A 26398-nucleotide genomic window follows, 5' to 3' on the forward strand; every position below is an offset into this window, starting at 1 on the left:
TTTAAAGCATGATCTAGTTTTTTTTAAAGTAGTTATTTAGCAGTCAGCGCTTAAGCTTCACTTGTGTGAATGATTGGCCAGTTTTCTTGATCTTATTTCACTAGTCTCACCGTCCTTATAGTCTTGTCTATAAGTTAAACTTTTGTTTGGTTTATGTAAGTTATGTTATTCGATTTTTTATTTATTGGTTTTCTTCTTATTTTTCTTTTTTATTTTAAACTGCGATGATGAAGTGGCGGTGGCTTCCAGTTGTCGCCCGACTTCCGTCAGCGCGCCTCATCCAATGCCAGTTCCTGCGGACGCCTGAGTCCCATTAGGGCGCAGGATCTGGAGCCCGATTGGGGATTCGCCGTCGACTACCAGAACACGACGATGACGCAGGCCCACGCCCAGGCCCTCGAGGAGCTGACGGGCTCGATTGCGGACGAGCTGACACTGTGCACCCAGCAGCAGCAAGGGTCAGTTCTCGATGGCTGTTTTCAGTTCCTTTATATATATATATATATGTCACTCCTTGGAATAACTCCCAAGTCCCAGCATTATTGTTTAATATAATTTATTGCATGCTAAAAATTCAATATAATGTAAAATCTTGCGCTTTGCATGTTTGCTAGCCACGGATGCTATGCCGTAGCATATAACAGATCTATAAAGTCACCTTCTCTTCTCGTTCTTGCCACCCAACGATCGTACGGCTGGAGCAGGTTCAGTGCCGCCTCGGGAATCCCCTCGCAGCCCCCGCCACCGCCCTACCAGCCGCCGCAGCATCAGCAGGCGCAGCAGCAGCAGCAATCGCCCTACGCCCTCAACGGCCCCGCCCCCGGCTACAACACGCTGCAGCCGCAGTCGCAGTGCCTGCTGCACCGATCGCTCAACTGCAGCTGCCTGCACAACGCAAGAGATGTGAGTACTATGGAGGAAGTAGAATTTTAATCGCTAAAAAGGATAAATAAAATAAGCTATTATGAGCTATAAAAATATATAATTTAAAGTAAAAATCATGCCAAATTCAGCATTTGATCAGTTAAAAAGAAGTTTGAAATGTATTTTCTTTTTCAAAATGTTGTAATACCTAAAGATTGTTTTGGCTTATCTAATTTATATATTTTAAACATTTTTGTTTTGGTATAAATCACAAGTTAGCAACTATGGGTTACAAAGGTTTTAGATTGTTATGTCTTTAAAACTGTGTTGTAAATTATAATATATTCCAAAGCAAAGCAACAATAATTTAAAGTGATAATCAATACAATAAAATTTTGAGGCCGATTCGGAGAGCCATAAATCATAGCTCAGATAAATAAATCCGTTTATTTCCACAATCGTTTTGTGGTTTTTTTCCACCACTAATAGCATTTAGATACTAAAATATGTTATCAAAGTCTAAAAACAGATAAAATAAATTCATTTAGACATTAAAAACGATCAGTATTGATCTGTAATCAAGGAATATGATACCAATAAGATAATTTAGATTAATAAGTAGCATGGTCTCTTTATTTTAAATTTGGCATTAACTTTACTGAATGCATCATTAAAAGCTTTCTCATTAGATCGGACTTTTCCCAAAATAGGAAACCCAAATTAAAGAAATATTTAAAAGGAATTAACTAAATGATTTTTACGATGTTTTAATCTCTGATTTACAGGGCCTCTCGCCGAATTCAGTAACCACAACAATGTCGCCCGCCTATCCAAACAGCGAGCCTTCCTCGGATTCCCTAAATACGTACAGCAACGTGGTGCTCGATGGTCCGACGGACACTGGCGTATTGTTGGTGCAGCAGCAACAGCAACAGCAACAGCAGCAGCAGCAACAACAGCAACTGTCCGCGAACTTGGAAGGTAACGAATGTTGTTCGATGTTCTAACTTCTTATCTGTACCTCTATCCTGCTTATCTTCCCTCTAACTGTCTGCGAAACTCCACCTATCTCGATGCGATATGTTAGATAATAACTGCGCCTCTACTTTGATAGGACAATGCCTGGAGGTGCTTAACAATGAGGCGCAACCGATAGACGAATTTAATCTAGAGAACTTTCCAGTGGGGAATCTGGAGTGCAATGTCGAGGAGGTAAGTGTGTTGCGATTTTTAATTAATTTCCTTAACATCAAAGTATCTGCTCAATATCGAAAGACAGGCAAAATACGGAAATTTACAAATCTTATTAAGTTGCAATAAAATTTGTAAATCAATTTAAAACTCGAAATAGCTTTGGTTACAGATAGGTTTGTTTATTAAAAGAGTTATTAATTTTAACATTTACCAATAGCTGCTGCAGCAGGAGATGAGCTATGGCGGTCTGCTGGACATCAACATCCCGTTGGCCACGGTAAACACAAACTTGGTCAACAGCAGCAGTGCGCCCCTGAACATCAGCAACCTCAGCAACATAAGCAGCAATTCCGGCAGCAGTCTCAGTCTAAATCAGCTGCATGTCCAACTGCAACAGCAACAGCAGCAGCAGCAGCAGCAACAACAGCAGCAACTGCAGCAGCAACATCAGCAGCATCAGCAACAGTTGCTGCTGAATAATAACAATAACAGCAGCAGCAGCCTGGAATTGGCAACACAAACGGCTAGCACAAATCTTAACGCCCGGGTGCAGTACTCGCAGCCCAGTGTGGTGACCTCACCACCCTCCTGGGTGCACTAGAAAGTGTTCGTGGATGATCCCAGGATGATCTTTAGTCGGTAGTCGTCGTTGTGTGTGCGTGTGTGTGTTGTTTGTGTCGCCAATGGAACGCTTTAAACGCTAATTCTAAGGACAATAGTGTAAAGAGTTGTAAGCAGCCGCAGATGGATGGGAAACTGGAAAGGGAAACGGAATCGGTGTAGTAATCGGTTACGCAGCAGCTGCAGGATCAGTGAGCAGTAAGCAGGAGCCGCAGCTGGACCGCCACTAAAAAGTTTACAAAGTAAGCATTCAAACAACTTATAACAAATCTTAGAAGTTGATTAAAGAACTTCAAAAACTGATATTCCAATACGCGTGAAATCAAGTGAAATCTTCTTAACAATTCAAACGTTTTAGTCTAAACATGTTTTTTGATATGGGTGGCATTTTTATTAATTTGTAATTAATATTTTAAATTTGAATTTTAATTAACATTTTTAAAGTACTAGTTTCTCTTGAAGATTAAAAATATTGATTCTGTCCTACAACATACTAGCAATTTTTACTGTTTACCACACCGGTCGGTTTCAATTTACATCAGCATTAAAAGCCATTCAATGTGACGGCATAAATTATGTTAATAATGCCATTTCACTGCGCACATTTTATGAATATGTAAAATGTGAAAAAGTGGCTCAGACCGGGACCACTCCCCCAATCTTTTCATGATTTTCTTATTCTTCCCTTTTTTTGAACTGCGATTTCGTGTCCTGTTTATATACAAATCGTCTTCACTTGACTTCACTTCACCCAATGAATCTTTTATGGACATTCTCTTTCGTGTATTTCTTTTTCTTGGCCGTGGAATTTGTACTTATTATGTGCTTTTTTTTGTCTGCTGCTACTTGAGGGCAATTACACGCGTTCAATTATCATAATACATTGTCAAGAGAGAGCAACAAACAAAAAGACGGAAGAGGAATTGCTTTAAGTCCTTTTCAATTTGGACGCTTTTAAAGTGAGAGGTTGCCGCGCACGGAGCTCACTCAAATTATGGCAAATTAAGTCAATTTACCTAAGCCATAAAATATGTAAGAGCCACTTTGCTACCTTGGCAGGACGAGGATACGTGGTCCGGTGCTCTATCCTCGGCGGCCAAGTGTCCTTTCCCGTTTCCGCGCTAATTTGACTGGCCAAGCATGGCCAAGCCAAGGGAAAATAGCCCGAAGGCATCTCAGCGCATGCAAACCGCGGCGCAAATTCGTCAAGGCAACTCCCCCAATTTGCCTTGTCCTTTTCGGGCCAGGACTAGCGTCCGAAAGCAAATGCTGAAAAATTAATTACGTCCTTAGGGTGACTTATGCATGCCACTGATATCTGACCCAACTCCCAACTCCCGAGTCCGACGATTTCGCCGCTCACCTGCGGGCCACGTGGGCGAATGGACGGTGTGGGTTCGGCTCAAATCAAGCGTGTTAAACGCTGCTAATATTGAAAAATTAAGCTGACTTGGCAGGTGATATTTCAGGGGGCTGAGGTTATTTAATGGCGGAGATTTAAATTTGTAACTTGACAGTGCTTGAATTGTTTGATACTAAAAATGTTAATTTAGAAAGGGGAAAAATAATCAACACAGCCTGAACAAAGTTGATCAGAGCGCTTAATTAAAATTAGAATGTTATAGTTACTAAATAACTATATTGCTTTAATTTTTTTTGTTTTTGACTTTGACTTTGCTGGAATATTTTGACTTTGCTTGAATATTTTTGCTGCTACATTTTATAAATCCCTGATTTGATTTTATATTTTTGACTTATTTTAAAATAAATTATCACAGTCATTATTAAATGTGGAACTTAAGCTTACATGCAGGCAATATAAAAAAAAATTGCCAAACAATTAGTGGGTGAAAAATGTTGATTGGATTGTTTTTAGACTAATTTTCCAAAAGCATTATAAAAACATACATACTTTAAATTAAATTAAAGTAACATTATTAAAATGTTTTATAAAATGCTTGAGCTTTTAATATTTATTTAAATTATTTGTATCTGAATGATACAATACTATCACATAAAACGGCCACTCTCCAACCCAATTTTATCTCGCCTCTCAATTACTTCCATCTCTGATCCAGAAATTTGTGATTCTACTTAACATTCCTTCAGCTTTTTTCTTGTTCTTATTTCAATGTCACGACTGGCGACTGTCACCGCGCATTTTTGCTTTGTGCCAAACTTCATCGAGCAAAAAAAAGGTCCTTTAGGATAGGTTGAGGGAAAAACCTTTGTCCTGCCCGCACCCACACACAAATTGAATTCCACACTAAGTTTTGCTGTAAGCCAACAATTAGAAAGCAGCAAAGCGACCAGAAAAAGAAATATCAAAAGAGAGAAGGACCAACTTGCAAGAGGACCAAGTTGTAACTTTGTCAAGTTTGGCGCCAATCGCATGACGTGCTAATAAAATAAAATTGCCAACTTGGAGGGGGACGAAAAAAAAAAAGAAGAAATGATTTCGAAATTTATGCCAAGTGCAAACTTTTGTGTTTGCCGGGAGTTTTCTTCGCCGCCTCCGCTTCATTTGAGTGAATAATTTGAATTGCATCAGCATCAGCAGCGGATTTCCATTTCTTTCACTTTTCATAATTCACCAAACTGACAGCAGCTAGAAATTCTTTTCTTATTATGTTAATTCCTTAAAGTTGCCTGCAAGGGGGAAAGCTGTAGGCTTATTGCATATTTAATAAAGAATTTTATAAAAGTAATGTGACTTTAAGCAAGGTCTGGATCCAGTGGCCCTTATTAGCCAAAAGCGACACATGCCACTCAATAAGTTGCCGCAACATCTGCCCAGGAGGAGGTGGCTATAAAACGCTGAAATGTTGTAAAATGAGACTGGAAAGTCGGGGGCGAGGGCAAATCACATCATCGTCCGCAGATTGACTGACTTGACACATAATAAAGTCACACTCAAATTATGGCTGCAGATGCTGCGCCACCGTGGGCCATGCTCCCAGTCCTATGTTCTATAAATACACTTAAAAAATTAAAAAATTTTAATATACTAGTAAAAAGTCAAACTAAATATATTTTTTATTTGTATACATATGCTCAGAATTTTGTAAAAAAATAGTTTCATTTATCGGTTGTATTTAATTTAAAAAAAAATTCGTTTTAAAAACATTTTTTTCCTTGGTTGCTTTGCGACATTTAATATTTTGTTTTTAAATGTTGAAAAACGATTTTCCAAAACTCTTGAAAATGGTTATAAACTTATTATCTCTAGTTAGTTCATAGTTCAATCTTAGCTGCAATTTTGTTGTATTTCCATGGAGTTAAGTATGTAGGTTGTCCAGGAGCATAATTTTTCTTTTTGTACAAATTTCAATGGTTAAATAAAATAAAACAATGTTTTCCCCAGTGCATCTTTAACGGGGGGGTGCAGGTTGGTTGCCCTGGTGAAACCGCGCGTGAAACACAAAGGCATTTTCAGGCAATTTATTAGTTGACAAAAAGAAGGAAACAAAAAAAATCGAGGGAGCAGAAAAATGGGGAAAAAATGTGCGGCTTCGTTGCCGCGGCCTATGCCTGATGCCTTGACAACCAGATTCAAGGGCCAGCAGCCACAGGACCTTCAACAGGACCAAAACTTTCGCTTAGGTGTTGAAACTTGTCCGCAACTCGCTGAATTATTCAGTGAGCAAAACTTTTTTCCGGCTCACATTTGATTAAATTTTAATGCCAGTGCATCATTAATAAATTCCCTGAGGTGGTCGCCGGGGAGGGGAGGGGATGTTTGAATAAATTGAATTAGCGACCGGATTTGTCCGGCGGGAGCTAATCCCCGCAGATTGTTTGACAAACTTTGGACAGGTTTGGCCGGCTCGAAAGTGTCAGAACTAATTGTCCAAGGGCTGGAATAAGCTAAAGGAAAATTGCGTTCCTGCATCGGCATCGGCATTCAAATGAAAATTTCATTATCCCGGCGGCAACGGGAAATCAATTTGTCAGCATGGGGAAAACGAATGCGCTGCTCGCGACTTCATAATACAAATTGTCAGCAATTTAATAACATTTAAGCTGTCAAAGAAGGCCACAATGATAAGCGAGGCTAGACACACACACACACACAGACCCGAACCCACAAGGACCTGTTCGGAAAGGTCCTTGTGGCAACAAACCGCATTTACACTCACTTAACTCAACACGATGCGGAGGTCGCTTTCCATGGCTTTTTCCCCGTTCGAAGCAGGGAAAACAATTGCCAGGAAGCAAGGGAAAGCGGAAAACGGCTTGTGTACAAGCTGCTTAAGGTCCTTTAGGACCCTCACTCACACACGCACGCACGCTCAAACAAATAAAGCTCTGCGAGCGGTTTAAACACTTGTTGCACGGACAAAGGATAATGACGTGACAGGAGCTAGAACTCACACAGGAACACCCACAAACACTCGCACCTCATTATACACAGAAACATATTTTGAGACACATTTTCAAGCACTACAAAATATTCCGAAAAATAATAAAAGGAAAAATTAAACTTCATTTATATGAAAACCATATATTGTGTAAAACCAATTGAGTTATTACACACAACATTAAAAGTGTTTTGGTTTGTACCAAGCATTTGTACTTCGATGAGGTCAATTTTCTTGATTTCCAGCTTGGGTAGTTCGATTTTTTTCTGTGTAAGTAATAAAGCAAACAGTCAGCTCGTTTTGCAATAAACTGCAAGGCAGCCGGAAGGAATGGCCGGAAAACCCGGAAAAGGACATAGATGTCGAGGACACCTGGTGGCTTCTTGTACTGCCAATCCGTCCGTGAAAGACAATGCAAATATGCTTGCGGGTATGGAGCGGCATCTAATCACAGGCCCTGGCACACAGTCACTCAATCACACACTCTCACCCGCAGTCACATACAAAATTTAATGCCCCCAAGGAGTGGCGGCCATAAAGCGCTCATAAGTAGGCTTCACACTCCCTTTCCTCTGTTTCTGGTCCTCCGAGTGTCGCATAAAATTCAATTGCAGGCCATAAAAACTGCGCGTGATCTACATACACAATATAATTTAAAGCTGTAACTAATAAAATTGTCAGCGATAAGCGAGAAGCTTTGATTTTTATGTTTTGTGCGAACGACAACAATTTGCCAGCAAAAGGGAATTTATTGGGACTGAGGCTTAAATCTTATTTTAAATGTTTAGCGCCGCCGTTTTTATGGCATAATTTTTGCCGCTTTTAGTTTGTCCTTCAGCAAAATTTGCATAAAAATTGCCAGATAAGAGGAATGGGAAAGTGTCGAGAGCTCTATCTGCCTCTCATCACCCAGCTTATGAATATTTCTGTCAAGTGTCAAAAGCTATTAGACCCAAAAAAAAAAAATGTCTGAATAAATTAGCCGCTTTTGGAGGGAGATTGTCTTGGTCATTGTCAGAACAGTCTGATTGTCCTTTTATGAAGTGTTGATGTGGGCCTGATTTACTCAAAATAGGGATGCTTACTACCACTTTATATAAATTTTTAAAGTCGAATTACTAAACTTATCTTGTTCTTTTCTCGTTTCAGGATAAATCTGGTCGCTTCTTATCTAACATACATACACTACATATACATAGTTATATAATTAAAAATATATAGTTATGCATTACACATAGAAACGAAGCATACAAATAATACCAATTAATCACCAATAATTAGATGCTACAATTAGTAAAATTCTCTGTGGCAAAAACAACTTTGTCCACTTTAAAAGGGAAATTTGAATTGAATTGAAAACACGGTTTAGTTATTAAGTTCAACTTTGTAAATATTAATTTTAATAACCTTGACGTAATGAGACCCACAAATAATAAACAACAAACAAGCGTTAAACGTAAACTAAACTTTCGATAATTGAATGGAAAAATATTCGTTAACCAGCTATCAAAGAAAAAACCGAGAAAATGGCAACAGAAGCCGAAAACAAAAGAAATTAGCACAATTATGTAATAATTTATGCTTAATTAATGTATTTAATTGAAAATCTAATTGTAACTGTATATTTTTTCTATGAAGAGCAAAGAAAACCCTTAAAGAAGAATAAAACTTGTATAAAAATAATAAATAAGATTCGCAATGATATACGTAATAAATTCTCCGATTAGTTAGCACACATCAAATTAGCTCGGCTTAAAAAAAACCTTTGTTACATAGCTATGCCAACACCCATTTGTAGATCGTTTAAATAAATTGAATGTAATACATGAACTTTCAAATAAATGTAAATGTAAATGTTGATAGGCGAAATAGAAATACAAAATTATAATAGAATATCCACAAAACTCAAACCCAAGCAGAACTAGAAGCATAAAAATAAGCAAATACATGCGCATCATTGTGTACTATTATGGGCTAAATGTTAATTATTAACTAGATTGTACAATTCAAATGTAGTTCATACTATTTAAAATGCAAAAACGGAAGGAAGATGAATAAACTGATGATACAATATAAGAAACAAGTGCTTGTTTTTGTAAATACTGCAAAGGGGAAATGTTGAATTAACGATCGTTTGTATGGCAGCTTAATGTTTGTTATGTCGGAAATGGTTATAATCGGCAAGTGACACTGACTAAAAATAAATATACTTTATGTGTTTGAAAATGGCTGCTAAAAAAATTTAAACAAACACATTGGATGGAATCGAACTCACATTACTGTTTAAAAAGCTTTTCATTAAGCCACGCTTTAATCAGCTGAGCCATGGGGGGGGGCGGTTCGCGGGATGAAAATTTTCCTAATTAAACCGGGGTCAATTCCCCCACAATTTTCCTTTGTATAAAAGTGACAATCGTTGACACTCACAAGAATTTTAAACACACACAATTACAATTATATAAGTGAAGAATGCTCAGCTACAAACGGTCAACTACAAAAAAAAAAAAGTCAGATTTTATTTAATCCTCCTCTCAACCCCAGCCATTACACAATTCAGGACATTTTACGAACTATGTTAAATATCGACCATGTTGAACCCATGGATATCGATGATATAATGATCCGATTGGATCATAAGTCCAACAATCAGAATCAGATCCTCCATCATCAAACAACTCGCAATTGACCGTGATATACACAGCGCCAAATCAATATGCAACGGTGACTGCTGCGATTGTAATACAGCTTCTAAGAAATTAAGAAATATTGCTATATTATTTTTATTGACTTTTTTTTTAATTATGCATTTAAAGACAATATCTACTGCTTATACAGAAAGCAGTTAACTGCTTTTGGCCAATTTTACATTACATTACAAGTAGCATTTTTGTCAACTACATTACCAATGTCAAAAAATAGGCGCCATCTGACGGCGGTTCAGCTAAGTAAAATACTTGAACAGCATACACATTAAAAAAATTCTTAAAGTGATATGATCTGAATTTTACACAATTTTTTTTTTCATTTAGTTAAAAGCAATTTAAATATAGATGAATAAATTTAGAGGTATAGAGCATACACTTTCTATATATATCCCAAACAATTTTTTAACAGCTTATTAATTTTTTAAATGCTTTTAAATAGTTAAAATGATGTAAAATAATAAAGACATTAACATGCACTCTTAGATTTCTAAAAGGAAGTCATCCCCATATAAGCTCAACAGTTGTGACTTCCGAGTGAACACTAAGCTATCATCACTTCCCCAATATTTGCCACTTCCAGCTCAATTCGTATGCGAAGTGATTGTAAACAAAAACTTAAAGCGCAGTTAGGATTTCCTTAAAAACGAGTAGTCGCCGCTTTTCTCTCGATCTTTACAGAGATCAGCAGCTGATTGAACGTTGACCGCTTGAACACTGGAGCACCTACTCCACAAAAGGCCGGAAACTTTCAATTCTGCAGCATTGTGTAAAGTCTTTCAAGCCAGACAAACCGGCCGGGGCAGAGTTTTTTTTTTATATATAATTTGGGCGCAGCTTTCGTTTTCGATATCTGTCAGTTGCATTTCAAGCTTCGAACGCTGCAGTTGCGGTCTAGCACACCTACCCAAAGTCACCACATACCAAGTAAAACCACATCAAAAAGTTCAGCTTATTCACATATGTGCGTGGAATTTCTAATTTACATACACAGTAACAAATAAACGGTTATAAAAAGTTAATATTCATAGGCCAAAGATGCATTTGCAAAAGGTTCAAATTTTTTGCTATAAACATACACCTGAGTTGTTTTTTTATAATACTAAAAATTCTTAATTGCAATACATTTTCATGCTGACATAAAAAAGTCATTAAATAAATATAAACATTATTTTTTGTGTAGTCACGTTTTCCGTAAAATACTGGATTTCGGTTTCGATTCGTTCCGTTTTGTTGTGTTCTCAGTTTCGTTGGGAGCTCGACTTTCTAAATGGGCGCGTCACAGTCTACAAGTCATCAACTTCCTGGATAATCCGAACAAAGAAGAACGTGTAGTTAATACTTAAACAGCTCAACTAAATGAAGTGTTTTTTTACAAGCTCTAATAAGGTGCCTCCATATCAAATCAGTCGACTTTTTTGCTTAACGATCTATTGGCAGGGCTGCGATATGATATCATATCACAACCAAATCTCAAACAGAAATCAAAGCTTTCTGTTTTTAATGGCGTTGGTTTTTTTTATTTGTATGTTTATACGAATGCAATTTGCATTTATAGTACTTTTATTTGTTTAGGTCTCACAAAAATAATATGCATAACTTTTCATGAGCTCTTTACTCTGTGGATACTTGTTCATTTTGTATTTGGCAGGCAATGGGATCACACCTTTGTTGGCCTTTGGCAAAAATTGGTAAATCTAAGGTCAAAACTGTGTTAAAACTGGGTGTGCCAACTACTATTAGACATTAAGTGCCTAGTACTTTTTCTAGGAAAATATAATAATTAGTGAAAAGATCATCGGTCTTCTGCTTAATTAAAATCAAGATTCCACGCCACTTTTCCTTTCACTTTATTCTCTCTTTTGAAAAAGATAGTTTTCATAAATGAGAATGGATATAACTTTTCTCCAGAAATACATAGAGGTGAACCAAAACATTGACTTATATATTTAGTAATGGATATGGCCTATAATAATTGTCTGCAATTCATTCTTGATGTAATTAATCGCTTGCCATACCGGACAGGCAAAGAAAATGGGCAGCATTCAATTAAGCCGTGATTCAGCAGTCGCCGCCCATCTTATATATATATATATATATATTTAACGAACAGGCAATGCGATCGGGGGCTCAGTTGCTGATCGTCGTCCGTAGATTGAAGTACTAGCTCCCGAGAGCTCCGTGTGAAAACCTGCAACCTACTTAACCACTTAAATTGACAACAATTGCCAGGAAAATTGGTAAATTAGCGGATAACTAGGTTGTCCCAGTGCAACTGACTCTAATAAGGGAGCAAAACAGACTTTTTTACAACCGTACCAAGTTGAAGTGATTTGATTTAAATATTGAGTTGGCAGTCAACTGTAAGATTTGTATCTTAAAATGATGTTGCCTTGTGCTGTCCAAGTTGTAATTGCCAACTTAACGTCTCAGATTGTTTTGTGATTTTCGTGAAACGATTTTGAGTCAAGGTCGATCTTTCGCTTTAAGCTCCAACTGGTCCACCTGCAACCGGTTTTTGGCCATAACTCTGGCTGTTATCAAACGGGCCAAAGTCTCGCGGCCCCGTCTAGCCCGGGTCCAAATTAGTTGACCAGCAATTAGCGACCTCTCGTTAAATTTGTCTTGCTTCTCTTACAATTAGCCGCATCGACAGAATGAAGCTGAGCTCGGGATTGTTTTTGATCTGCGCCGCTTTGCTCGGCAGCACGTCGGCCACAGATGTCAGTCCCTGCCCGAAATGTAAGTATCAATAAAATAATTTTTAAATGTGAAGATAAGTCTCTTTACTAATAAAATTAGTCAAATACAAATCAATTACAAATTTAGACGATCTAAATTTTACCGAAGTACATTGCTACATTTTTGTTTAATATTTTTTAAAAATAATATGTTTTGACAACAATATAAAACAATAATTTAATATTGTAAGGGTATCTTAATTGTATATTAATAGCTGTAATACCCTGTTTGAAATATAATAAGATATTTGTATGTGAATAATCTGATTAATTTATAAAGATTTGTTCAATTTTTGCAATAAAATAAAATATAGCTCATACGCATAGTTGCCCTTGAGACATTTATTTTAAAGAAGTTAACGCAGTCCAGCATTAATAATAATAATAATAACTTTTAATGTATGTTTTAAATGATTTTTTCACTTATCACTTTTACCATTTCCCATCCGACTTGCAGCCAAATCCAAGGCTCTGGCTGCCGGCGAGGTGTCCATCTCGAACTGCCCGAAGAGCAAGTGCATCCTGAAGCGCAACACGGAGGCCAGCATCCAGATGAAGATTCGTCCGGAGCGTGACTTTCAGGAGCTGACCTCCGACATCCAGGGTATTATTCTGGACGTGCCGCTACCCTTTCCAGGATACTATGGCACTAGTGCGTGTCCGCACATTTACGATGAGGCCGGCGAGAAGAAGGTGGGCTGCCCACTGAAGGCTGGCCAGGTGTACACCTACAAGAACAGCTTCAAGATCTTGCCCGTCTACCCAACCGTCAGCTTGGAGATCCACTGGGGACTGGGCGACAAACACGGCGACGCGGCCTGCTTCCAAATACCCGCCAAAATAAAGGCCTAGACCCAGAATAACAGACAAGTGCAATCAATGTTAGCTTTTATTAGTGGTAAATCTTAAGATCGTAATCTGCATATGCTTAGTTATTTAGTTAGGGATTAAGTACGGTTTAGTGAACGAAAACGAAGCGGGCCATTATTGCGGCATCCAGCCAGTGACGCAAAATGGCCAAAGGATTTCCACTGATCGACTCAGTAAATCTAATAATAAAAAACCACAACGAATTTCATATATTTGGTGCCTGCTCCCATCTTTTTCCTGACTTGTTTAATTGTTTTTAATTGGTTTTTAATTGATGCCCGGCATGCAATGATCGCGTGTGATAAATATCTTTGAATTTCGCTTTTGTCTCTGTTCTTGTTGTTGTTCTTGCTTAGCTAGCGTGTTATATGCATAATTTCAATTTGGCATTCTAGTTTGGAAAGTTCACTTTGTGAGATCGTAGGTCGGCACCTGGTCCATTTCGTTTTCGGCCTCGACTTGGGCTTGCAGTGCCTGTTGCAGTTTCCGCCAACTTTCGGCCGCGGCATCGTACTGGCCGCCCCTGCCACGCCCCTGCTGTAGCTGATCCTGCAACTGCCGATATTGAAAGCGATGCTGCCGCATTAGCTGCGTCCACTTCAGGCCATTCCGGTTGCGATCCTCCGATTCTCGACGGGCCGAAAGGACAGGCACTGCCACCGGTAAGTTGCTAGCACTATTCGCATTGGTATTACTGTTGCTGTCTTCGTCGTTGTCATCGGGGTCATTCTGGTTGTTATTGATGTACAGTTGCTGCGCCAGGGAATCAATTGCATATGAGTTGGGTCCAGGTTGCTTAAGGATAGCAAAATATAATTCAGATTCAATATAGTTTTCATCATAGCAAAACTATTGCAAATATATGAAAATCAAAAAAAATAATTAACAAAAACTTGTTATAAAACTGTTAAATACTTAAAGTAGAAAAAAATTTTAATTATATATGTGTACATATTTATGTAAGTTTTTATTTTAAAAAACAGTGTGACATGCAAAAATTGTAACGTTAAATTTAACTATGCAGTTTTTCTCTGTTTGTATATAAGTCAGTTTTATCAATTATTTTAATTTAAAAATATTTATTTTTCTACTTGGTGCTCTATATATTCATATTTAAAGCAAAGTGATTTTATATTTTCAAATTTTACGAAAGTTGTAGTCATTTTGATTAAATTATTAAAACAAACCAACAAACATCTCATAACAAAAGCAAAAAAAATTACATATTTTAAATGAAGGGAATGAGGTTTCAGTAAGCAAGTCCCTGGTATTAAACTATGGATTAAAGGACACTAATCCTGTTTTGTCTTACCTGTTTGGCATCTATTACCGCCTTGCCGCCGGATCTTTTGCCATGAGCTGTGGAATACATATACATGAGTCATAGGCAAGTTGTGATGAACTACTTCTTTCCGAGCTTAACCAGCGAGCACTTACCTCCCCAACAAGAGTGTCCGTATTCCAGACAGGAACCTGAAAAGAATGCAACATTTTTTTCAATTTAGAATAAATCATCATCAGCTGGCACAGCGCTAAGACTTTGTGCACGTAAATTTGCTAGAAAATGAGCCAGGAGCCAGAAACCACCCGCGAGCCTAGGCCAAGGCTTTAAAACTTTCTCTTTTACGATTCACCAGTGAGAGCTGCTTCCTCGTGGCCTTTCACCTGCAACCCATTGATGCTGCTACTTTGGAAGCTACTCTCCCTTTAAAAGTCACATGTTTATTGTGTGCTTGGCTAGTAATGTCGTGACCTATGATAAATGTGGCCATTACAGAGCTCATATGCCAAGCCAGGGCGGGTTGAGTAATGCACTCGAATAGGGAGCAGTCCTAGTCCGGCCTCCCAGTGCGTGAAAAGTTGCAAATGTACTGAGAGAAAATATGCCAAATACTTTTCTAATTTCATTCTTAAAAAATATATAATTTAAGTTTGGAGTACTTTGTTTTTTAAAGTAAGTAACAGTATTATTCTTTATTAAATTATAAACAAAATGATATTTTTATTTCTCTTGGAGCCAACAAAACAGTTTTATAGACATTAATCATTAAAGAAAACTATAAAACCCCTCGCTTAAAAAATGTTTTCCTAATGGTTTTGTTTAAGTTTAAGAAAAATTAACATATTAAAGAAAATATTTTTTTAACACATCTGAATTACTATCTATGTTTTTAAATGAAATGATTCTCTCAATTAAGTTTACTTTTTATCAGTTTGAGGACTATTTATTTAATTATTTTCTTATTTATGGCCAGTAATGAAGGCTGTGTTTCTTATGTTTACATACATCCTTGACTAAAACGATATATTTTTTTCAGCTTAGATAAGTAACTTCTCGTCTACCTACAGGTCCAACCTGTGGCTGTGCATAACGCTTACACAACGTCCTTGACGCCACCGTGGGCCTGCATTGTGTGCCAAAAAAAGAACTTGGAAGAGGTGGCGACGCAGAACTAATCACACAAATGGACGGCAACGCATCACCGTGAAAGGAAGTGGACTCAGCTGGGACAGGACGACCGGAAAGGGATGTGAATACGCTTTGCGCAACTGTCAGTCGACGGAAGATCTGCAACAAAGAGCAGGAGTTACCTCAAATAGCAACAAGCAACAAGCAACAAGTTCCATGACGCAGATGGGCCAAATGTTTTGAGGGGAGGGGCTGGCTGGCGTTTGCATAAGCCAAGATAAATGTATATTATACACGCCTGGGCAGACGATCCATGATGGCTGGTGCGGCTGTTGCTACCCCGGCCATATATCAAACCCGTAATCATTTGTCAATTACTTAAACCGTGGATTAATTGTTGCCGGGCGGCCACGAAGCCCATGCATCGTGCATATGAAGCCCACACTTGTTGACAGGCATGGCGGCCATCAGAGATAGCGATTCCCAACATCGAAGCCATTTGGGGTCGCCGCATCGAAGGGCTGTCATTAAACTGAGTCCCCCATTTAACGGCCCTCTTCTGCGGAATCCCACAACCACACCCCTTTTTGCAGTCAGCAGCAGAGATACCTAATTAACTTGACCAGCGCATTTTAATAGCCGTATCCTTGATCTTGGCCAACGTTGGCGTCTCCACTTCTAAATAACGTCTTTTTTAATAGTCTGAAATTGCGGCGCAATTCGTTTGAAAACCCTCATTACCGATGACAGAGTATGACTATCTAAGTTTGTGTAATTTTTTTTATTTTGGGGAGTCCCCCGGCAGAACAGGTTCCTCTCGACACCTTTTCAAGGTGAAATACTAAGGTTAATTATTATTATATAACTGCGGCGTTTGTATACCCTTAAAGCTTTTGAAAAATTAAATATTATTTTGATATTTATGCGCAAATGTTTAAAATTAGTGAGACAACAATGCTATTTTGTTTCACAGACTCCACTATGGCTCTCTGTCCTGAACCTAACCCAATCCTCATTTATCCAAAATAAAATTTCCACAGCTGAAAAGCGGTTCTTTTGGTCATGGCCAATCTCTGCGGGAATCAGGGAGGCAGGGAAGATATATAAGTAGAGGGGAACCGCGTACAATTGCAATTTTTGCAGGCGGCACAGCCTGACAGTTTCTCACGTTCGGTTTGGGTTTTTATTTTTCCATTCTTACTGACGCTTTTTCCGCGTCTCCGTGGGTTTCCATATTAGGTGTATTTCCATTACTACCGTGTCAAGAGTGCCGCTTTTCACAGTGATTCACACAAACAAAATGTATGATTGTATATTAAATGTTATATTTTATAAATGTATTTTGGCAGATGGTATTGTTACTATTATATTAATGCAAAGACAATCTAATTTACATAATTTGAGTCAGAAAATATTAACACACTAACTCAATTAAAACCCCATATGTTTTTGTTTAAATTCTAAAAACTAATATACCCATATAAATACATATGAATCATAAAAATCAAATATAATAATTTCTTTCTGTGTGATTGTTTTTTGGCACGCAATTTGGATTAATTTACGATGGCAATCAAAAGCGTTAAAAGCGTACATGGAGGGTCGGTCCGAGGGGCGAAATCGAGCCCATGATCTCTCCGACCCGCTGCGTAAAACCGACCCCTTCAACCCCCCCATTTCCATTTGTTAACCTGCATTCGCGGTGAGTAAGGTAAAAATACGTAGAAAAACCCGAAAAAGGGAAGCCGCCTGACAAGCGAGCAAACAAAGGCGTATCAACAGGAAAATGTGCATAAAACTCTAACTGATAAAGCGGATTAGAAGCGCAAATGGGAATAGCGGATGGGGAGATCGGGAAATGGGAGCTGGAGTTTTCCCAGCTAACCATGATATTGGTAACACGTATTACCAGTTAGTTAATCAGTTAGTAGTTTGGTATTTATATGGCCTAGATTGGCCACTAAGTTCTTGGAACTATGACTAAGCAAAACATCATATTTCATGATTTGGGTTAAGCCTAAAAGTATGTTTCAAAGTGATTCGTCACAATTCAGGTGGATTAATTTAGAAAACGATTAAACTTTTTTAAAAACAATTAGATGTTGTCATTTAATGATTGTTTCTATGCTATTTTTGTTTCCCAACGATTTTGAAATTAAACATTTGTAAGTAAAAAACGAGAAAACATAATGAAGTAAATTAATAATTCTGAATGTTTTATTTTGGACTTTGAAAATTTCAGTTTTTAAAAATACATTTATATGGAAATGGGGAAATCACTTGCTTTTGAGCATGATAAATATATCGAACTGGTGTAAAAATTAATTTTAAATTATATTAATTAAATTTTATTTTAATTCGATTTTAGAGCTTAACTAGCATTGATACAAATTCTACTTTAGTGTTAATCAAGTTGTTTCTTAAAAGAAATATCGCTATAAAGCTATTATTCTTTAAAATTTGTGAAATAATTAAATATATTTGTATGATAAATAGTAAACACTTCATGATCTTATTTGATTTTTAATAAGTAATGGAAAAAAAGGTTTTTAGAAAGATTACAATCTTTAAAACGCATGTTAATTTAGCATTTAATGCTTTTTTGGCGAAATTTCGAGAAAAATCATGATTTATTTTGTTCACATTACATTTATGTCTTCAAAGGTCTTACTTTAATAATATATTTTTTAGGGAATATTTTTACCTGTCACAAGGGCAAAGAGCGTCACCAACACCACCAAAGTCCAACTGCACTTGCTGTACAACATTTTCCAATAGAATTTGTTTAGCAATCTCCACGCAAATTGACGTCAATTATAATTTGCTTAAGTTGTGAATAGTTTTGGGAACTTTTAGCCAACTTTTAGAACCGAACACTTTTCACACAATCCTTGGACTTGATCAGAGTCAGGTGCCAGCGCTTTTCGAATTGCCAACAAACTGTGGTCGGCCAACGGCTTTTATAGCTTGCAATATAACGCCGCAAAGATAACGGGACAGCCAATACGAACGGTACTGCCGAATGGGTAGCCTCCTTCACGAAGAAATCCGAGCGGAACCGAAGCGATCCATCTGCCAATGAGCAGTTAGACGGAGGCTCCCACGCAACAGGCTGCCGAGTGGGTGGTGGACGGTGGGTGGTGATTTGGGGTGGGTTAACGTACAGTGGGTGTCAAAAAGTGGGGCATTGTGTGGGTATCAGATGTGTAGTCACAGATATTTAAAAGGAAATATTCCACTCAGTTGTACACTTTTTACTGCACTTTTCTTAGCATACTTTTTTGGGTATTCTTCAAAGGTATCTTTATCCTAACTAATCCCCCTTTGCGACGCCTCTGACCAAAAGCAATACTCAAGCTATAAAGTACGAGTAACTCAATGCAGTTTACCCCCACGAAAGCCAGCTTTATTTTGTGGCCAACAGCTTGTGAAACTTTTAATTATAGAGCAACTTTTCTTTAGCAAAACTAATGAAGTTTGCAAAAATTTAGTTTTTAAATTTATAAAATTTAATTTTTTGTTAATATATTAAAATATTGCTTTCAATAATTTTGAATAAATTTATAAGATTTTCAGAGCAAAAAATCACCTTTAAACACACAAGGCACCTGAACAATAGTTTATTGGACTGTCCTTACAAAAAATGGTGTGTGAATATATAATGGGAGCAAGCGCGACAAGTTTCATTGTGCCAGCGAATGGTAAGTGGTGTATGGGGTGTATGGTGTGTTTACTGGCAAGCTACCAAATATAGCATTTCATCGTAATCATTTAGTTTCGAACGCAATCCGGAAGCAAATTACAGAAGTCTTCGCCGGAATAAATAGTGTCACAGATGGTGTTACTGGTGGTATTGCTGATTAATGTGGTGAGTGTGGACTTATGCAGCAATTTAATATTTGTTTTGGTTTGGTTTGTGTAGCAGGATATCTGCAGGGCTACTCCAGTTTGGCCAGGATGTCGCTCTCGCGGAACAACAAGTACTCGCGCTTGTCGTCCATGTCGACCTTGGTGCCACCGTATTTGGGCAGCAGCACACGATCGCCTTCCTTCACGCCAATGGATAGATGTCCAGCTCCAGCCGGATTGCGGGCTCCAGGTCCAACGGCCACCACCACACCCTGCATCTCCTTGGGCACCGACTCCTCCGGCAGCAGGATGCCCCCAGCAGTGGTCGTCTTCACCTCGAAGCGCTGGATCAGGATGCGGTCCAGCATGGGAATTACCTTTTTGATCACGTTAGACATCGTCCTCCTTTTAGAGATGTCCGTCTAGACTTTAAAACAAAACAAAATCGTTAGAGTTGAACATTTTTCACTTTCCCTTCACTTACCTTTTTAAGGTTTTACAATTTTTTTTTTCAGTTTTTTACTATTATTTTTTCAAATTTTTGTATGGTATTAGCCGAACGATGTGTTTAGTTAGCTTCCCAGCTGTTGACTGATGAATGTTGGGTCGTGTCAAACCTAATACGGCTAACTGAAAAATTCAAGGCTACAGTGATACGACCACAAATCTATTCTTCAAAAGGCAACTACGATCAGAAAACAGAACGGAGCTGAAAAAAATTGGTAGAACACAGACATTTTTAGGAAAGTTAAGCTCGAAATCCAAACTAAGGTAATATGTTATTAAATATAAACAGGCACTGCCTTAAATAAAACTAAAATTAAAAAAAAAATGTTTTTTGTAAAAATAACTTATGTTACATTCAAAATAAATAGGTTAATTCAGTTCATTTAGTTTAAAACTATATATACAAAAAATAACATATATAAATAACTATACACTTAATTTATGAGCTAATAGATTTTTAGCAAAAGAAATTGAAGTCAGAAAATATTTTTGTATAAGAATAAAATGTTCCACAGACAACGCTGTGTATGCGAATTGTTCTCGTCTATCCAGCTTTAATGAAGCCCAGCACGTGACTTACTAATCGTGAAAGTCGAATTAAATTCTTCTAATTAAGAACAAAGCGCAAACCGCAAAATTTAAGCCAAAGCAGCAACCGACTTTATAATGACTTGGATCAGAAGCAAAAAACAATGTCCACTCTAGTGACGTTTTGCTCGACTGCTTTCTTTTATTAATTTCCCACACTCAGCGCCACCTGTTGGCAGCTTGCCCCACTAGGCAGTGGGGGTGGGGTGGTTGTATGGCCGTCCCTCTCTCGCTGCCTGTCTGTCGCTGTGACGGTGTGTGTGTGGGGCTTCCTTCCTTGTGCGTACGTGCCTGTCTGTTGGTTTGTGTGAGTGGGTGTTTTTCTAAACTTTTGGCGTGTTAAATGCTGTTTTGTGTGGCTTTTTTCATCACATTGTTTTAATATACCCTGTATATTTAGCAGTCTGGGGTATAATATAAAGGGAAGATTTGTAAAATTTTAATTTTTGAGGCTACCCTGAGTATAACAATTTTGATATTAAGCTAAACTAAATTTAAATTCTTAAAAACATTTAAAACAGTTGTAAAATTAAAAAAGCCTTTTATTATTTTAACAAAATCATATAAATTTTTAAAAATTATACAATTTATTTAAAATAATATAGTCCCGCTGTTATTTAAATAATTAAACTCAAAAATGTATAAATTAAAATTAATTTGTAAACTATTAGTTGTGGAGTTAATGCCGCTCAAGAATTTTGTTTGATTTAAAAGGATCCAAACGAAATAATTAATTACATATTAACAAGGTTTTGTAATTGGTGTTTGTATATATGAACTTAAAATAATAGTTAAATGAATCAAATTTGAAAAGAAAAACAATACAAGGTATCGCAAAGTACAGAAAATCATAAAAGACTTACCCATTTGATTTTTTTTCACTTTACCTTCCTGCTGTGTGGCCCGCCCGATTTGCTCGTAAATCACAAACTTCATAATTTGTACGTCACTTTGCGGACGTGTGTGTATGTGCTTGGCTTTTGCTCCTCTTGCCGCTTGTTTCTAGCCAATTCTTTTTTTTTTTTGGCTTTATGTGACGTTGGCAGAACAAATAGCTTTTGTTTTTGCCATCTGACTTGTTTGCTCCTTTATGGCCCGCTGCGCTTTGGACTTTGACGCATTTGCGTCGTGTTAATGCGGGCTCTGCTTTTGGCCAATCCTCCTTGCAATTTTTTTTTAATTTAGCCAGGACTTCCATTTGGCTGATTGCATTTTCATAACCATTTGCAGGATTACTAATGCGCTATTTTGCCCCTGCATTTGCATGACCTTGAACCAGTCGCAACCTCATTAGAATTTCATTTGTAGTCAACCGGGCGCAGACGACAGCAACTGAATCGATAAGACCCAAACGTATTTTATGGCCAAATTACAATTTCACCAGAGTGAATCCTTACAAATATACGGAAAATAAGCGGGCGCGGAATATGCTAAGCTTTATTTGCAGCCAAAGGAATAATTTTATCATCCTTTAAGGTATACCTAGGATATATACACAATATACGAACATATAAATATCTGGTTAGTAAACGAACTTGGTCCGTCATTTGAATTGAGTTATTTATAAACACTTATCTTTAAAGGGTTTCCGGTAAAGAATATAAAATAAGTATCTAAACGTATTTGGATGCTGCTTAAATTAAGGATTTCTTATTTATATACGCTAAAAGCACATCTGTGTTTCACTTTGGTATGTTTGTAAAACATTTGGTTATTTAAACAGTTTATTTTAGCAATAGGTAGATTTAAAATTTTTACTGAATATTTGTTTGTTAAACAAAATACTTGAATTCTTTAAGACCTCTTGACTTCTTAAATGTTTCGAGGATGTAGGAACAGGATCCATTAAATCATGGAGTTTATATTTACATTTGTAATTATTTTTTAATAACATTCCTATATTTAAGTGGTGGGTGTTCACTAGGTGAGTGATTTATATCAGCAGTTAATAGAATCAAGCTATAAACCTCTCAGGCTATTTAAGAGTAAGTACCCCTGAGCTCTGACCGAAGTTTAGTTTAAAGAGCATCAGCTTAATGAATAGTATGAGATTAAAAGTCCGACTATTCTTATACTAAACAATTCTGAATACTTGAAAGACTAGTTCGGGCGTTTTCCCTGCCCGATTCAGCTTCGATATCCGACGCTCCATGAATGAAAAACTTAATGTTTAGGAGAGAGCGCGCTTGTGATTAACTTCTAATTGCCAAATGCAAATTAATGCAAAAGCAGTAAAATTTAAACGCTTTGGTAGCAGCAGCATTAGCAGTGGGTTCTCCGGCGGCGGCAAAAAACTGGCTTATACAGAATTCATGGCCTTGATCATGGCGTACTGCGAGGCGACCGGCGGCTTGTTCAGGGGGTTCTGGGTGGAGTGCACAGATGAGGGCGAGTTAGTATCGGATCAATCCACTGATTATAGGGGCACTTGCCTGCATTGCCGTCTGCTTCGCCTGCTCCGCCGACTCAATGGAGACGCGCTGCGTCTGGCTGGAATTGGTCAGTGCCCGTCTCAATCGCCGCGATTCGATGTTGTTGCGCGAGTTCAGTGAACCCTTCGCCACCTTTTTGCCAAAGAGCACGGCCTGAAAAGAAATCGATTAGTACTCCGCAAATTTATGAAAAATATGTAGGCAGTGTCAAAAGTTGTAAAAAAAGGTATTTGGCTAGCACTTTATAATCTATTTATATTTTATTCCTAGTAAGTTAATTTTTTTTGCCAAAAATAAATCTATAACTTATAAACCTTTAAAAGACATTGTATTTTAAACAATGATAAAGTGATATTGTAATGTAATAGCTCTAGTTCTACAGGTTGTAACTTTTAAAAATACCAATTTTTCTTAAAGGAATATAACAACTTATTTTTATAACAACGTTTTTATCGTTTCAATAATCGTAAAATTCTTTAAAATTATTATTGTTGTTGTTATTGTTATTATACTCGAAAATTTTCTTCCAATAAAATAAATTACAAGTTTTAAAATCTAATAAAATCTAATAATATAATATTACTTGTATTGTAAACTGTAATAATATTTAATGCCTGCTTGTATAGATTTTCAATACTACGCTCTTCTCCAAACTGAAATAAAGTTTTAAAATGTTTGGTATGCATTTAATCTCTCACCTTGAAGGCCTCTCGGAACTTGTGGCTCATGATGTTGTACAGCAGCGGGTTGATGCATGTGGACAGGTAGTAGAGGACGCCGGAGATGTAGGTCATTACCGTGTAGACGAAAACGTGCTGATCCCGCCGCTTGGCCCCCCGTGCAGGGGCGTAGATGGCAATCAGTCGCTGGGCGTGAAAGGGGGCCCAGCACAAGAAGAAGCACACCACCACGGCCACTGAAAGGGGCGAAATGGAATTGGAATTGGGGAAGACAAGCGGGAGACGCAGATAAAGAGTCAACGATTATATTTTTGGGTAATCACAATTGTCATCATAAATGGGGAGAGCCAAAATGACAAACGCAATAAATTGGCATCAGACGGGTTGATTACCCCCGCTTAGGGCATATGGGCAAACAGTTGACATACACTCGGAAAATAATTAAATTCAAAATTGAATTCGTTGACGTTAATTGTTTTGATACATCTATAGCTCTAACATGCCAAGTAATTAAAAAAAAAAGTAAATCTAAAGCATAAATAATGACAAGCTCTAACTTTTTATTATTAATTTATAATTTTAATAAAATATTGCATTACTAGACTGTGTCACTTGGGACTTAACCAAGTGGAAATAAAATATCAAACTTAGTTTTGGAATAAATAAAACTTTTATCATTTTCTCATTGACACTTTTAGCTTTGACTTGAACACAAACTATTTAAGATTGTTTGTGATTTTTTCTTTCTTTTCCATTTCTCTCAGTGTACTCTATCTATTTACGTGCTTAATTACCTAGCATCCTGAGCACTCGCCGGGTGCCATAGTGATTGAGCCGACCTCTCACCGAGCTTAGTTGCACACCCGAGCCGCCCAGTGCGCCCGCACCTCCACCTCCTCCTGCTCCTGCTGCTGTTCCATTGAGATTCACAGCGGTACTGGACCCTGCATATCGGTACAGGATCGTATCGCTGGGCACGCTCTTCAGCTGCTGTCTCCTGGCAGCGGAGGCAGGCCCCTCCACCAAGGTGGATCGATAGAGGTGCACACCGATCAGCAGATACAGCACCAGGATAATGGACATCGGGGCCAGGAAGAAGATGAACGTGGACAGCTGGAACGAGTGCTCCACTATGACGCGCACTATGCCGCACTGCTCGACTCCCAAACTAAGCTCGATTCCGAATTGGGCTGCCTGCGGAATGGCCGTGACCACGGCCGTAATCCAAATCAGCACAATAATCCGGATGGCACGACTGAGTTTGCTCATGGCCTGGCCCAGAAACGGATGGCAAATGGCTATGTAACGCTCCACCGTGAAGGCCGTAATCGTGAGCACCGTGGCATTCGCCGATGTCTCGGCCAGCAGACCACGCAATACGCAAACGTACTCCCCGAAAACATAGGGGTACTTGGACCAGATGAAGGCCACCTCCTGCGGCACTCCCGACAGCAGCAGTAGGAAATCGGAAATTGCCAACGAAAAAAGGTAGTAGTTCGTGGCCGTGTGCATTGAGCGGTTCTTTTTGATCACAATGCAGGTGCTGATATTGCCCACCACGCCAGTGATGAAGATGAGAGAGTAGACGACCGTTACGGGTATCACAATCGCCAGCGGATCGCGCGGCGGTCCAAGATCATGGCTCGCATTGCCAGCGGACATGGCGCCGGCTGCCTGGAATATTTCCCCTTTTGTTTTCACAAAATTTCCACTAGCAGCGCTAAATTCCACTGTCGTTTAACTGCGGCTGCGACTCGGTGTCCCCTCAACTATGCTAATTATAATAATTTATTGGAGGCGACGGTGCAGGGGGGACAGGGTTGGGACTCGCGCTTCTGGATTCAAGATTCGAGATTCTCAATTCTCGATTTGCGATTCGCGATTCTATATTCTATATGCCCGACTGGCACGCAAACGCACCAAATTACCGACGAGGTCGAGACCCGTAAACCGAACCTGGCCACTTCTGGGGGCTCGACTTTGTAACTTATCGAATTTGATGTTTAACTCCGATTCCGATTTCGATTCTGATTCCCGAGAGCAGCTGCAACCGCACTCCAGCGCGCTCCGAACTTATCTGATAAGCCGCGGCGACAGTTCATTCAGATTTGTATCTGTATCTAAAAGCCAGCGACGAAGCGTCGCTGCTTTTCCCTCACATGAATGCGGAAGGTGAGCGACATGGCTGTAACGATTGAGAGTCCAGCGAACGTGTCCGGCCAATTAAATCTTTAAGAGCGGAGCTATCTTGATGGGAATAGTCTATGCTGGGAATGTCCACAGGGCCTTCGAATACTACGCAAATTCTGGGTAATTAAAGCGGATAATTATCACAAGCGTTTAACTATGTTTGTTTTGGCCCATTTATAAAGCACTTAGTTGCCTTTGCTACTTTAAGATGCACATAACATTAAATAAGCCTAGAAAATGTAAACAGCACACTAACGTTTAAAATGAAAGCGAAAACAAGAGACAGTAAAAAGTTTAGTTGAGAATCGGCTACCGTGCGTTTGAGTATTGCGAAGTTCACGTCGTTGCTTTTTTCAATAATTATTTGGAATTGAAAAAAATAAACAAAT

The 26398-nt window shown here is 38.3% G+C and overlaps 5 protein-coding genes across 14 annotated transcripts in view; 2 read left to right on the forward strand and 3 right to left on the reverse strand.

Moving 5' to 3' along the window:
- Positions 1-9123, forward strand: part of LOC128260853 (forkhead box protein O) — a 33815-nt gene extending 24692 nt beyond the window's left edge. The window contains exons 6-11 of one of the 4 annotated variants that reach the window (XM_052994139.1): positions 234-458; positions 705-903; positions 1650-1845; positions 1952-2076; positions 2276-2921; positions 8190-9123. In XM_052994139.1, coding sequence (XP_052850099.1) covers positions 234-458; positions 705-903; positions 1650-1845; positions 1952-2076; positions 2276-2659 — 1129 coding nt within the window. In that variant the 3' untranslated portion in view covers positions 2660-2921; positions 8190-9123. Of the gene's footprint in view, positions 1-233; positions 463-704; positions 904-1649; positions 1846-1951; positions 2077-2275; positions 2922-8189 lie in introns of those variants that run through there. The other 3 variants (XM_052994146.1, XM_052994154.1, XM_052994165.1) reach the window with 3 other exon arrangements.
- Positions 9124-10546: 1423 nt separating this feature from the next.
- LOC128261098 (ecdysteroid-regulated 16 kDa protein) lies at positions 10547-13565 on the forward strand. Of its 5 annotated transcripts, none has more exons than XM_052994574.1 (3): positions 10547-10706; positions 12387-12484; positions 12941-13565. In XM_052994574.1, the coding sequence occupies exons 2-3, from the start codon at positions 12400-12402 to the stop codon at positions 13333-13335; spliced, it is 480 nt and encodes a 159-aa protein (XP_052850534.1). In that variant the 5' UTR covers positions 10547-10706; positions 12387-12399; the 3' UTR covers positions 13336-13565. The 5 variants fall into 5 exon arrangements, with proteins under 5 accessions (XP_052850534.1, XP_052850545.1, XP_052850554.1 ...); XM_052994585.1 differs by having other exon boundaries at positions 10590-10669; XM_052994594.1 differs by having other exon boundaries at positions 10611-10759.
- A 150-nt stretch (positions 13566-13715) lies between these two features.
- LOC128261120 (neuropeptide CCHamide-1) lies at positions 13716-18678 on the reverse strand. The gene is made up of 4 exons (XM_052994606.1): positions 18468-18678; positions 14791-14826; positions 14666-14712; positions 13716-14148 (listed from the first exon to the last, which is right to left on the reverse strand). The coding sequence occupies exons 1-4, from the start codon at positions 18529-18531 to the stop codon at positions 13759-13761; spliced, it is 537 nt and encodes a 178-aa protein (XP_052850566.1). The 5' UTR covers positions 18532-18678; the 3' UTR covers positions 13716-13758.
- A 675-nt stretch (positions 18679-19353) lies between these two features.
- LOC128261175 (10 kDa heat shock protein, mitochondrial) lies at positions 19354-20256 on the reverse strand. Of its 2 annotated transcripts, none has more exons than XM_052994726.1 (2): positions 20097-20256; positions 19354-20039 (listed from the first exon to the last, which is right to left on the reverse strand). In XM_052994726.1, the coding sequence occupies exon 2, from the start codon at positions 20008-20010 to the stop codon at positions 19702-19704; it is 309 nt and encodes a 102-aa protein (XP_052850686.1). In that variant the 5' UTR covers positions 20011-20039; positions 20097-20256; the 3' UTR covers positions 19354-19701. The 2 variants fall into 2 exon arrangements, with proteins under 2 accessions (XP_052850686.1, XP_052850691.1); XM_052994731.1 differs by having other exon boundaries at positions 19354-20034; positions 20097-20244.
- Positions 20257-22023: 1767 nt separating this feature from the next.
- Positions 22024-25978, reverse strand: LOC128260967 (pyrokinin-1 receptor). Of its 2 annotated transcripts, XM_052994351.1 has the most exons (4): positions 24614-25973; positions 23838-24055; positions 23140-23292; positions 22024-23072 (listed from the first exon to the last, which is right to left on the reverse strand). In XM_052994351.1, the coding sequence occupies exons 1-4, from the start codon at positions 25479-25481 to the stop codon at positions 23007-23009; spliced, it is 1305 nt and encodes a 434-aa protein (XP_052850311.1). In that variant the 5' UTR covers positions 25482-25973; the 3' UTR covers positions 22024-23006. The 2 variants fall into 2 exon arrangements, with proteins under 2 accessions (XP_052850311.1, XP_052850319.1); XM_052994359.1 differs by lacking the exons at positions 22024-23072; positions 23140-23292 and having other exon boundaries at positions 23943-24055; positions 24666-25978.
- Between the last annotated feature and the right edge of the window lie 420 nt (positions 25979-26398).

Source organism: Drosophila gunungcola, chromosome 3R (assembly GCF_025200985.1).
Source record: "Drosophila gunungcola strain Sukarami chromosome 3R, Dgunungcola_SK_2, whole genome shotgun sequence".
Lineage (NCBI taxonomy): Eukaryota > Metazoa > Arthropoda > Insecta > Diptera > Drosophilidae > Drosophila > Drosophila gunungcola.